At 42.4% G+C, this 13153-nt stretch overlaps 1 protein-coding gene across 1 annotated transcript in view; it reads left to right on the forward strand.

Moving 5' to 3' along the window:
- QTGAL (queuosine-tRNA galactosyltransferase) overlaps window positions 1-13153 on the forward strand; it is a 107348-nt gene that overhangs the window by 33363 nt on the left and 60832 nt on the right. The window contains exon 6 of the mRNA XM_007456791.1: window positions 12501-12566. Within this exon, the coding sequence (XP_007456853.1) occupies window positions 12501-12566 (66 nt within the window). The remainder of the gene's footprint in view (window positions 1-12500; window positions 12567-13153) is intronic.

A 13153-nucleotide genomic window follows, 5' to 3' on the forward strand; every position in this document is an offset into this window, starting at 1 on the left:
ATGTGGGATCTTCCCGAAACGGGGCACGAACCCGCGTCTCCTGCATCGGCAGGCGGACTCTCAACCACTGCGCCACCAGGGAAGCCCTACTCCTGTTCTTTGAAAGAAGAAATAGTCCTTATTTTTAACACTCATGTTCAGAAAGATTTTCCTTGAACAGAGGAAAGACAGAAAATAGTTGAAGACAGACCTGAGACGTCTCGGTACCGTAGCTATTCACACTCCCTCGAGGCCAGTCCCTCGGCACGCCACACACTCTTGTTTTTGTCAGCACCATAACCTGTTGTGCCCGGAAAGCTCTGCTCTTGCTAAGTGCCACTAAACTTGATTTTTAAAAAGAAATGATGCCTCAGACAGTAGTGAGCTTTTGAGATATTTTTTATTTGTACAGAGTGCTTTCATTTTAAGGCTTAGGAAAGGGGGATGACCCGGGTGTTTGCTCAGCTGCTCCTTCCCAGCTCTGGTTCCGAAACCGCTGACAGGGAGAGAGCTTGCTGGAGACGGAGATTTGGGGCCCGCTGCTGCAGGCACTCGCACTCCCGGGCTCCCCGACAGACTCGGCTTTAATGAGCTCCAAAGTGGTTCTTTGGCGGCCAGCATGGGCTGCGTGGGCCTTGGGTGGCCTCCACCTAAGAACTTGCCTTTTCCCACGTTCTGGTTCTCAGGTAGGTCAGTGCTGGACCGTGTTGTCCCAGGTGCTCCATCCATGGTGTTCCCGAGGTCCGAGCGGTCATCTTGTCCATTGCGGAGTCTGGCTCTTACTGCTCGTTTTGCTGTCCCTCTCTGTCTTACCAAACTGCGGGGGCTGTGAGAGCAGAGGTCTCTCTGTCTCCTGCACGGGGTGTCCTGGGCTCCGGTGGGCACTACGTCGGAGCTGCCTGCCCTGCAGAGCCCACAGCCAGGGTGGGCTTGCAGAGAAGAGGAGGCAGAGTTGTAAGGAAAGATGGTGTGGATTCCACCCCGGCGAGGGCGCGGTTCGCTCTGCATGCATGTGCTCCGGGTGGACCCCAGTCTGGCTCAGGACCAGAACCAGGACCAGGGCCAGTGCCGGGCATGTCCTCCCACCGAGACTCCCTCTGCCCCCCTTCCTGCCAATCTCTTGCTGGTGGGAGGGAATTCTTGTCTTCTCTCCTAACTGAAGGTAATTCCTTCCTCCACTCCCCTAGGACAGAGCAAGCTGCAGGGGCGGGGCTCCAGGAAGAAAGGGGTGGAGCTGGGCAGAGCAAGAAGCAGGGGTGGGGCGTTGGCAGCACTTGGGTTCTGGGTTCTGTTGGAAGTGCTGCCAGCAGAGGAAAATGCACAGCTTGAATTTGTGCGTATATGGTAAAATTGCACGTTTGATTCTAAGTTATTTTTGTATTCTTCTTATGCTATAATTATAGCTGTAGAAAAATTACATATGTGTATAGATAGGGACTAGAAGGGAACTTAGAACGGTGAAAACAGTACGTTCTGAGGATGATGATGTTGTGTAATGTATAATACTGAACATTTCTGGTATTTCTGCTATGGAGCTTGTGCAGTAAACCCAGAATTATAATATTTTCAAAAAGCATCATGGAGTGAAGTCAGATTAAGTTTTTTCTAAATACTGAGTTTACTTTATTAGAGACATTATACTTTAAAAATCCACTTGACTGGGATATTACTTACATATAATAAAGTACACTCATTTAAGTGTACATTCAATGAGTTTGATAAATGTATACACACATATAAAAACCATCTCAGTCAGGTTTAGAACGTTTCCATTGCCCCAAAAAGTTTCCACATGCCTCTTTACAATCATTCCCCCACTCCCTGAAGCGACTACACATGTAATTTCTTTAGGTTAGTAATCTAATTATCTGTTCTTTCGACAGATTAGATTTTCCCCCCTGTTCTAGAACTTCATATAAATGGAATCATACAGTATATATTCTTGTGGTTGGCTTCTTTTGCTCATCATATGTTTTTGAGATTTATCCGTGTTGTTGCTTATACCAATAATTCAGTTTTTTGTTTTTTGGGGTTTTTTTTTGCGGTACGCGGGCCTCTCACTGCTGTGGCCTCTCCTGTTGCGGAGCACAGGCTCCGGACCGCAGGCTCAGCGGCCACGGCTCATGGGCCCAGCTGCTCCACAGCGTGTGGGATCCTCCCGGACCGGGGCACGAACCCGTGTCCCCTGCATCGGCAGGCGGACTCTCAACCACTGGGCCACCAGAGAAGCCCTGTGCATGCTGTCTTTAGCCCAGCGTGAATGTGCGTGTGGCCTGCTTCTGGCCTGTGTGTTCTGTCCAGTTGGGTTATTGATCTGTCCTTTTGTCTGCCGATACCACAGTGTAGCTTTAGAGAACGTACTGTAATTTGATGCTATATGTTTTCTTGTTCATCTACCTAATATTTGGGGCTGTTTTTTAAAAATCCTTTTGCATTTTTACATAAATGTCAGAGTAATTTTGTTAATTTTCACAAAATCCCCTCTGAGGATTTTGACTGGAATTATATTGAATCTATAGATCAATTAGGTGAGAACTAACTTCTTTACGATATTGAGTCTTCCTAACAATGAAAATATGTTCGTTGATTTATTTAGGTCTTCTTTAATTTACCTCAGTAGGCATGAGTAGTTTTCATAGCAGAGGGCTTACAAGTCCTTTGTTAAATTAATACCTTGGTATTTGATTTTTTTAAAAACACTTTTATCAGCTCTACTGAGATGTAATTCACATAAAAATCCACCCATTTAAAGTGTACAATCCAATGGTTTTCAGTATATTCGTAATGTTGTGCAACCATCACCACAATCTAATTTTAGACCTTTTCTATCACCACAAAATTAAACCCCATACCTATTAGTAATCACCCCCTCATTCCCCCAGCTCCTAGCCATGGGCAACCACTAAGCTCTTTTCTGTCTCTATAGATTTGCCTGTTCTGGACTTTTCATATAAATGGAGTCTACACTGTGTGGTCTCTGTGACTGGCTTCTTTTACTTAGCATGATGTTTTCAAAGTTCATCATGTCGTAGCGTGTGTCAGGACTTCATTTCTCTTTACTGTTGCGTAATAGTCCATCTTATGAATGTACATTTTTTTTTGTCTATTTACTAGTTGATGAACATTTGGGTTATTTCCACTTTTTGACTATTATAAATAATGCTGCTATAAACATTCCTATACAAGTTTTTGTGTGGATAGATGTTTTCAGTTCCACCTAGGAGTGGAATTGCTGGGTCACATGGTAACTCTGATTTTAACATTTTGAGGAACTGCCAAAATGTTTTCCAGAGTGACTATACCATTTTACATTCTCACCAGAGTTATTTGATCTTTTTGATACTATTGTAAGAGGCATCATTTTAAAAAATTTTGTACATATAAAGAAATTATTTATTGATCTTGTATCGAGAAACCTTATTATTATTTTTTTTATAAATACTGTCTATTCTCTTTATTAATCTTTTCTCTTTTTTTTTGGTGGGTTGGGTCTTTGGTGCTGTGCACGGGCTTTCTCTAGTTGCGGCAAGTGGGAGCTCCTCTTCGTTGTGGTGCACGGGCTTCTCACTGCGGTGGCTTCTCTTGTTGCAGAGCACGGGCTCTAGGTGCGCGGGCTTCAGTAGTTGTGGCTCACGGGCTCTAGAGTGCAGCCTCAGTAGCTGTGGCGCACAGGCTTAGTTGCTCAGCAACATGTGGGATCGTCCCAGACCAGGGCTCGAACCCATGTCCGCTGCATTGGCAGGTGGATTCTTAACCACTGTGCCACCAGGGAAGCCCCCAGAAACCTTATTAAATTCATTTTTAATTCTCATATTTCTCTGTTGATTATTTTGGGTTCTTTATGTAAGCAATCATTTTTTCTCTTTCTAGTAAGCCTTGTATCTTTTATTTTTATTTTTTTGGACTCAAGTCTCCAGTGAATTGTTAAATAGAAATCATGATAATGGGCATTCTTGTTTCCTTCGCAGTTGCAAAGAGAGCGCTGAAACCTTGCACTGTTAAGTACAATATGTTGTTTACTGTAGGTTTTTTTCGTATATAGCTTTAATAAGTTCTCTCCCAAAGCTGAAGAAATACAGGATGCCCTGGGACAGAAAGGTACTGGGATTGGGTGGAAATGCTTCAGAAAAGTGTCATTTCTGTTCTTCTCCATTTTAACTGCTCTCCCCGCGCTGTGAGCGCCATCCCTCTGCAGTTGTCACTCACCGGACTTCCATTTCGTATCTCTCCTTCCACTGAATGCCAGTAACACTCACCTCTGCAATAGAATGAAAGATCTTCAATGTCAGGAAGGATGTTGTGTCTTCAGGATGGCACTGGTTACTGCTAGATATAGAACTTGTAAATATCTTCTCCCAGTTTGTGGTGGTCTTTTTACTTTCTTGATAAATTTATACCTAAATTAAAACACAAAATTTTTAACTTTTGAAGAAGCCCAATTTGTCAAATTTTTCTTTTCATCATTTGTGCTTTTGTTTTCATATCTAAGAATTCTTTGCTTAATTCAAAGTAACCAATATTTGCTCCAAGTTTTTTTACCTGAGATTTTATAAATTTAGCTCTTATATTTAGGTCTGTGATCTATTTTGAGTTAATTTTTGTGTGTGATGAGGCTCTGCATTTACCTTTTCCCTGTGGTGATCCACTTGTCCTAGCAGTTTGTTGAAAAGACTATCCTTTTCCCATTGAACTGCCTTGAATCAACCGTAATTGCAAAGGTTATTTCTCTATTGTCAGTTATGTTCTACTGATCTCTATATTTATCTTTTTTTTTTTTTTTTTTTTTTTTTTTGGGTTTTTTTGCGGTACACGGGTCTCTCACTGTTGTGGACTTTTCTGTTGCGGAGCACAGGCTCCAGACGTGCAGGCTCAGCGGCTATGGCTCACAGGCCCAGCTGCTCCGCAGCAATTTGGGGAGAATTGCTTTGCTGAAGAATTGAGTCTTCCAGTCCATCAACATGGGATGTCTACCTGCTTACTTAGGTTTTTAACTTCTTTCAGCAATGTTTTGTAATTTTCACCATACAAGTCTTGTACTTCCTTTGTTAAATTTATACCTCAGTATTTCGTTCTTTTGATGCTATTGTGAATGTAAAATTTCTAAATTTTATTTCAGATTCTTCAATGCCAGTATATAGAAATACCATTGATTTTTGTATCTTGATCTTATATTATGTGACCTTGCTGAAATTAATTCCGGTAGTTTTTTGGTGGATTCCTTAGGGTTTTCTAAATACAAGATCATGTTGTCTGCAAATTGAGGCAGTTTCTTTCTTTCTGATCTGGATGCCTTTTATTTCCCTTTCTTGCCTGATTGCACTGACCAGAACTGCAGTGCTCTACAGAAGTCACAAGAGCAGATATCGTCCCTGTTTCCAACCTCAGGGAAAGCATTCCATCACCCACCATTAAGATGTAGCTGTAGGGGTTTTGTAGATGCTTTTTATTGGGTTGGGGAAGTTCCTTTCTGTTCCTACTTTGTTGAGAATTTTTATCATGAATGACCATTAGATTTTGTGAAATGCTTTTTCTGTGCTTACTGAGATCATCATGTAGTGATTGTTCTTCTTTCTTTCAGTATGATCTATGACATTAATTGGCTTTCAGATGGTAAAGCACCTTGTATTTCTGGGATAAATCCCACCTGGTTATAGTATATAATCCTTTTTATACATTGCTGGATTCGGTTTGCTTATTTTGTCAAAGACTTTTTCATCAATATCCATGTGGGATATTGTTCTTTAGTTTTCTTTCCTTGTGATGTCATTTTCTGGCTTTGGTATCGGGTAATATGAGCCTCAGAGAATGAGTTGACTGCCTCTTCCTTTTTCTGGGAGACTTTGTAAAGGTGGGATGTTCTTTATTCTTTGAATGTTTGGCAGAATTCACCATCTGAGCTTGGACTTTTTTGTTTCGAGATTTTAAATTACTAGTTCTCTTTTTTTTTTTGGCTTTTTATAGATCTATTTAGATTTTATATTTTTTCAGGCAATTTTAGTAATTCATCTCTTTCTAGGAATTCATTCATTTCATCTAAATTATCTAAATTGTTGGCATGCAGTTATTTATAGTCCTTTGAACTTTTTTGAGGTAAGAACTGCTGTCTCCTTTTTCACTCCTGAATTTAGTTATTTGTGTCTTCTCTTTTTCTTGGTCTGTCTAGCTCAGGAGTCCACAGATGACAGCTCACAGGCCAAACCCACTGGCAGCCACTGTTTTTGTATAGCCTCTAAGCTAAAAATGGTCTTTTTATTTTTAAAGTGTTGTAAAAACAAAACGAAACAATACAAAGAATATTGACAGAAACCGTATGTGGCAGCAAAAGCTAAAATATTTATTATCTGGTCCTTTATAGAAAAAGTTTATTCATCTCCAGTCTAGCTAAAGATTTGTTAAATTTCTTGGTGTTTTCAAAAAAAAAAAAACCAGCCATTATTTTAATTGATTTTCTTTTCTTCTACTTCGTTGATTTCTGCTCTGATCTTTATTTTCCTTCTGCTTACTTTTGGTTGAGTTTGCTTCTTTTTGGGGGGTTGGCTCCTAAGATCTTTCTTTGTTAATATAGGCATTAACAGCTATAAAATTTTCTCCAAGAATTGCTATAGCTATTTTGCGTCATGTCATGTTTTCATTTTCATTCACCTCATAGTATTTTCTAATTTTCCTTGTGATTTCTTCTTTAACCCATTGGCTATGTAGAAATAGGTTGTTTATAGCCATATATTGGTGGTAGATTTCCCCAAATCCTGCTATTTTTGAATTCTAACAATTGTGTTGTGGTGAGAGAACGCACTTGATATGCTTTTAGAACTTTAACATTTTCTGATCCCTGTTTTGTGGTCTAGTATGCAGTCTGTTGTTATTGGGTGGGTGTTCCATAGTTAGATGTCAGCAGGTTGATGTTGTTGGGTGGGTGTCCACAGAGAGAAGTCAGCAGGTTGGTATTGTTGGTTGATGGTGCAGTATTTTGTCAAGTTATTCTATCCATTCTTGATGGTGGGGTATTGAAGTCTCCAACTCTTATTGTTGAATTGTCTATTTCTCTCTTCAATTCTGTTCATTTTTGTTTCCGTTTTTTCACTGCTGTTAGGTACATGAATATTTATAATTGTTATATCTTTCTGATGGATTGACCGTTCTGTCAATGTTTAATGTCCCTCTTTGTTTCTATTAAAGTTCTTTGTTTTAAAGTCTGTTTTGCGAAATTGAGTTATTTGTAGTGAGGTGGATGGACTTAGAGTCTGTCATACAGAGTGAAGTAAGTCAGAAAGAGAAAAACAAATACCGTATGCTAACACATATATATGGAACCTAAAAAAAAAAAGGTTCTGATGAATCGAGGGACAGGAATAAAGACGCAGACGTAGGGAATGGACTTGAGGACATGGGGAGGGTGGAAGGGTAAGCTGGGGCGAAGTGAGAGAGTGGCATGGACATATATACACTACGAAATGGAAAATAGCTAGCTAGTGGGAAGCAGCCACATAGCACAGGGAGATCAGCTCGGTGCTTTGTGACCACCTAGAAGGGTGGGATAGGGAGGGCGGGAGGGAGGTGCAAGAGGGAGGGGATATATGTATACATATAGCTGATTCACTTTGTTATACAGCAGAAACTAACATAACATTGTAAAGCAATTATATTCTAATAAAGATGTTAAAAAATAAAATAAAAGTCTGTTTTGCCCTGTATTAGTATAACTGCTTCATCTCCCTTATGGTTATAGTTTGCTTGGTGTATCTTTTTCCATCCTTTCACTTTCAGTGTATTTGTGTCTTTGAACCTGAATTTTGCCTCTTATAAATAGCATATAGGTAGAACTTGTTTTGTTTTTGTGTTTGTTTTTTTTAAATTTGCAGTTTAACAACTTTTATCTTTGATTAGAATTTTGAATTTATTCACATATTTAAGTTTTTTACGATTGGATTTATGCCTGCCATTTTGCTACTTATTTTCTATGACATTATTTTTGTTCCTCTGTTCTTTGTTTACTGCTAACCTTTTTTAAAAAATTAAATAGATATTTTCTAGTGTACTGTTTATAATAAATTATTGATTTTTAACTCTTTTTGAATTATTTTCTTAATGGTTGCTCTGGGAAGTCTTTTATTATCTGTTCTTTCATGTGTTTTTACTTATGTGCCCAGTTATCTTTGTGTACCGGTTGTTGTATTTGAATACTTCTCTGTGGAGTTAATTTGAGGCCTTGAATGGAAGTTCTTTCCCTCAGAGGTTTTCCTTTGCTTCTTCCAGGTGCCTGGGAGAACCACCATCTTGGGACCCTTGTTATCCAGTTTTGAGGCTCCCAGGCCCTGTTAGGCTACGTGTCTCACACACCTCTTACCTTGAGGAGGTAACCTGCCATGGCCTGAGCTAGGAAATGCTGTCGTTGACTAGCAGTCCCACCCCCACCCCGCCGAGTCTTGAGCAGACACTTCGCTCTGATTTCCATTCCCTGCAGCCTCGCAGGGTTACCAGAACCATCGGTCGGAATTTCAGCTGTTTCTTGTAGATCAGCGAGGACTTGAGGGTACAAGTGGCTTGTTTCCTCTCTCGGCTAATGCTTCTCAGAGATTTGGGCCCAGTAGTTCCCCACAATCTTGTTAACTCTATGTTTAAGACTCTTTCAATATCTTTTACAACTTTCTTGGTTGAACAGAGCAGGATTATTTGTGTGCCATTAGCCTGTCATTTCTGCAAGTGGATTTGGAGGCATTTTGACCTGCCTGTGGGTCCTGCCCTGCTCTGTACAAGCTAAGTAGCAAAATCATGGGCAGACAACTTCTCTCGAGCTTACTTACTTCCCCTAAGTATCTCGGAGTTTGGGAAAACGTAGGTAGGTCACGTATGTGAGTCCCTTGACACCGTGCTTTGGAAATAGGCTCTCAGTGTGTGGGTTGGGTTTGCTCTGTTCTCTTCCCTGTGCTTCAGGATCCTCTGTTTGGAGTGTGGGTCCTAAGGCTGAGGTTTGACCAGGGAATTTCTATCTTGGTCTTCAAATACTATTTGTCTAAAAGTCAAGCATAAGAAGACTTAACAAAAACAAAAAACTCAACTTTGCTTTCTTCCACAGAAGATCTTCTTGGCTGTAGACTATTATTTCCTTCATTTGCAAGTGGTCCGTCCTGCCCCTCACCCATCCTGGGTGTTGGTCATCCCTGGGAGTCCACAGCCTCGCTCCCTCAGGACCACCCTCCACTCAGAAGTTACAGAACTCAAAGATGCCGTTTTCTTTTAACTCTGAAATTCTTTGGCTAGATTAGTTTTTCTCTACCCAATATTTTTATGGTCAGAAAGGAAACAGTGTTTCATCTTGAATTAGTGTTATTTTTTATAATACATTAAAATTCTTTTCCCTTGGCTGCCAAGAACATTTCTTACCTGGCTATCATGGTGGAATCCTGCACACTTTAGGCAAATAAATATGGAGGTTTTGAACCCTCCCTCCTGTAGTAAGGATAGTCCATCTACAGATACACCTTGAGATCAGGACATGCAGACTCTGGGCTTTTGCAGTTCATGCTTGATGACCCTTTGTATCCATCCTTTAGGCCCCCCTCCTATTTGCATTTCAGATACCAGCTGACTTTTATTAAAACCAGCTCCTGGTATGGGGTACCAGCTGTGAGCACAGTGACCTTGACCAGGGCAGGCCCCTCCCCGGGACGGGCGCTGATAGGCATGGCCTCCGGTGAAAGGTGGTGGGATCACAGCCCACGAGCAGAAACACATCTGGGCTTGTTATTAAAATATCACATCACTTTTCATGTATAATAAATATCTTTTCATGCTTCCATCTTTCAGCAACTTTTTCCTCTTTCAAAATGGTTTTGGGAGAACAAGGAGCTTATCTATAATCTGCAGAGTCACTGTGCAGCTGAAACAGTCTATTATTCTGTTATGCTATCACTTTGCAGTGTGTTCGTCCTTGACCTTCTCAGCTGATGGTCAGGGGTGTGTAAAATGTCTTTGGTATTCTCCTCATACTTGCAGATGTTCACTTTATTCAGACACCCAGCAGCAGAGGTGATTCCGGTAAACAAGGTGATGGAAGACTATATTAGAATGTTCTTGAGAGCTAAGACTTTCTGGACAGTTTTGCTTTTTGCGTACATAGATCCTTGAACTGTAACACTGGACCCTCCGTTGATCCTGTGTTCAAATTTTACCTCTGACATGTAATTGCTATGAGATTTTGGATGAGTTCCGAAGCAATTCCAAACCTTGGTTTCCTTGGCTACAAAATGGGGATAATATTAGCTGCTCTGTCTCCCAACTATAGAAGATTGTGATAAATATCAGAAAAAGAGTGTTGTGTTTTGTAAATGGTGAGGTGGATTGAAAATACAATTCAGTCCTGAGAAGACGCTTCATTTGTTCTACAAATATTTTTTAAGTCCAGCCAAATACAGGAGCTGAGCTGGTCCACACAAGATGCCCCATCCCAGTGGACATCTTGGTGCCACTGAGTAAGTGTGGGAATTAGAAACCAGAAGGCTTGTGGTGTGGTTCCTGGGGTGCTTGCCTGGGTTTGGAGGAAGTGGGGCTTGCATGTGTGGTGGTGCCACTGCACAGCGTCCCGGAGGAGGTCACACTGTGAGCAGAGACTAACCCTAACCCTGACCCCAACTGTGGCTTCCTCTACTCTCCCCACTTTCTCTTTGAAATACTGGCCTGGTCCTGTGCAGACTTGTGCACCTTCCCACACGTAACCAGGAGTCGGGACTGGTTTAGTAAACCTCAGAACTTTGTAGGATTCTGCGTGAGGCCACCAGACACAGGGCCATTTTTCAAGAGTTTGATCAATAGACCTTCCCTTTCAGGGAAATTTCCCTGCTTTTCTCTCTGCCCTGCTGTCTTGCTATACCCTTTGTGAGAGAGAAATAGGCTAAACTCTAGTATAACTTCTTTTTATCCTCCTCACATCACCCACGCTTTTCTGCTTCAATTTTCCTTGTTTTCTTTTTTAAGATTCCCAGCTGTGGCTGACCATGCACGTGCCTGCAAGCATGTTCCTGATGGGAGCCAGGGAAGGATTCAGGCCTGGAATAGCCGACTTCTCTGCTCCTGTTCTGACAGCTTCCTCCCTGCATTTCTGTTCCCACCTTCACACCTGCTTCCTGCCTGCTGGGGGTGCTGCTGTGCCTGGAGGGGCCCCTGCCCTTCCTGTGCCCCTCCTTCTCCCCCTCTCCCTCCTCCCCTCTGCCTCCTCCCCTCCCCGCCGGTATTTCTCCCTCCTCCCCCTCCCCCTCCTCCTCTTTCAGCACCTCCCTCCCCACCTCCTCACATTAGCCACAGGCTTCCTCTCAGCTTACTTCATCCACAGCTCATTTGATTAGCACAGTGCTCATGAGGCCATTTTGCAGAAATAAGGGATACAAATACAGCTCTTTTAGTTTATCTTATTGCTCAGTTTAAAGATAAATATCCTCCCAATGACATAGTGGGCATATTTGTACCTTTAAATAAAACACTGAAATCTTTTTGACTTTTTATCAATTTAAAGCACTTTTTTTTTTTTTTTTTGGCGGTACGTGGGCCTCTCACTGTTGTGGCCTCCCCCGTTGCGGAGCACGGGCTCCGGACGCGCAGGCTCAGCGGCCATGGCTCACGGGCCCAGCCGCTCCGCGGCATGTGGGATCATCCCGGACTGGGGCACGAACCCGTGTCCCCCACATCGGCAGGCGGACTGTCAACCACTGCGCCACCAGGGAAGCCCTAAAGCACTTTTTAAAATTGTGAGATGGAACGTACCTATAGAAAAATACACAGAACATACGTGTACACTTTAAAGATTAATTAGGAGGTAAATACACGTGTAACTACCACCCTGACCCTCCCCACAGAGGCATCACTATTCTGACTTTGGGATGATAATTTTCTTGCTTTTCTTTATGATAGTTCGTATCAAGTGTATATTTCTTAAATAATCAGGTTAGTTTCGCTTGATTTTGAGTTTTAAATAAACGGAATAATACTATGTATATTCTTTTGTCTTGCCTCTTTCACTGAGCATTATGTCTGTGCAATTCATTTATGTTGTGTGTAGCTGTTGTTTAATTTCACACTTGAATGGTATTTGACTGTAGAAATGCGCACAATTTACTTGTCTGTGCTGGTATCTGTGAACATCGGGCTGTTCCCCGATTTGAATGACGCTGTGGTGAACGTTCTGTACATCTCTTCTGGTACATACGTGTAAGACTTTTTCTGCCCATGTGGTGAAGTTACTAGGTCTTGGGGATCTGAGTCTCCACCTTTCTGGACATGCCCCACTCTCTTCCCCAGGTCCTCATCCCTGCCAGCCGTGTGAGTTCTGGCTGGAATTGTCCAATTTCCCGCGTGCCCTACACTGCAGCCTGGGTGCTCACGTTCCCAGCCGACTGACAGGGTCATGGACTGCTGGGCAGCATCTGAACTGCCTGTTCTGGTCTCTTGCCTACTTTGCTGTCGGGCTGTCTGTCTTCTTGCTTGTTTGTCAGAGTTGCTTCCAGGGAGTTTAAATGTGTTCTCTCCTGTAGGATGACGTGATGATGCCTCAGAGGGTGAGGCTGCAACACGCAGCTGCTGTGCGACACCCAACAAGTGTGAGTACGGATGTTTCTGCATGTTTCTGCTGCATTGTTACACGTTTTGGTAGAACTGCCATTGCACCTTTTTAGATTAAGATTCTTCCTTAGGATAGGAAGAGTCAGTTTGTAATCAGACTGCCCCCTTGGAGAATGATGTGTGCCTGGTGTGTCTGCACACTCAAGGGTGTTTTCCTTTGAAGGAAAATGTGCTTCTTGCTTTGGGTAGCACTGGTTACTTTCAAATGCGTCCAAAGTATTTTTTTGGTTTGGTTTAGTTTAGTTTGGTTTTATCAGCATTTCAGAAGCTGTGTACCTTGGACACGAAAACAGGTTGAGAGCTGTAGGGTATATCAGTTAAAAAAAAAAAATTCCATTAGCTACATAACCTCAGACTACGTTCTCATCTTTAGAATGGCTTCCCCTTCGGCCCCCATGAGCCAGGCTCTCTAGGACCCGTCCTCCTTGGCACTCGCTGGGTGAGAGCTCACTTCCCCCGGCAGGAGCCCCATTTCAGGGGGCTCCCACCCACTTGGACCTGGGGGAGCATCTCGGGCCCATGGATTCCTCGCTCCCGTGTGACTCAGGGTCAGGGGTGCCCCAGG

Source organism: Lipotes vexillifer, unplaced genomic scaffold, assembly GCF_000442215.2.
Source record: "Lipotes vexillifer unplaced genomic scaffold, Lipotes_vexillifer_v1.1 scaffold299, whole genome shotgun sequence".
NCBI classification, from domain to species: Eukaryota; Metazoa; Chordata; class Mammalia; order Artiodactyla; family Lipotidae; genus Lipotes; species Lipotes vexillifer.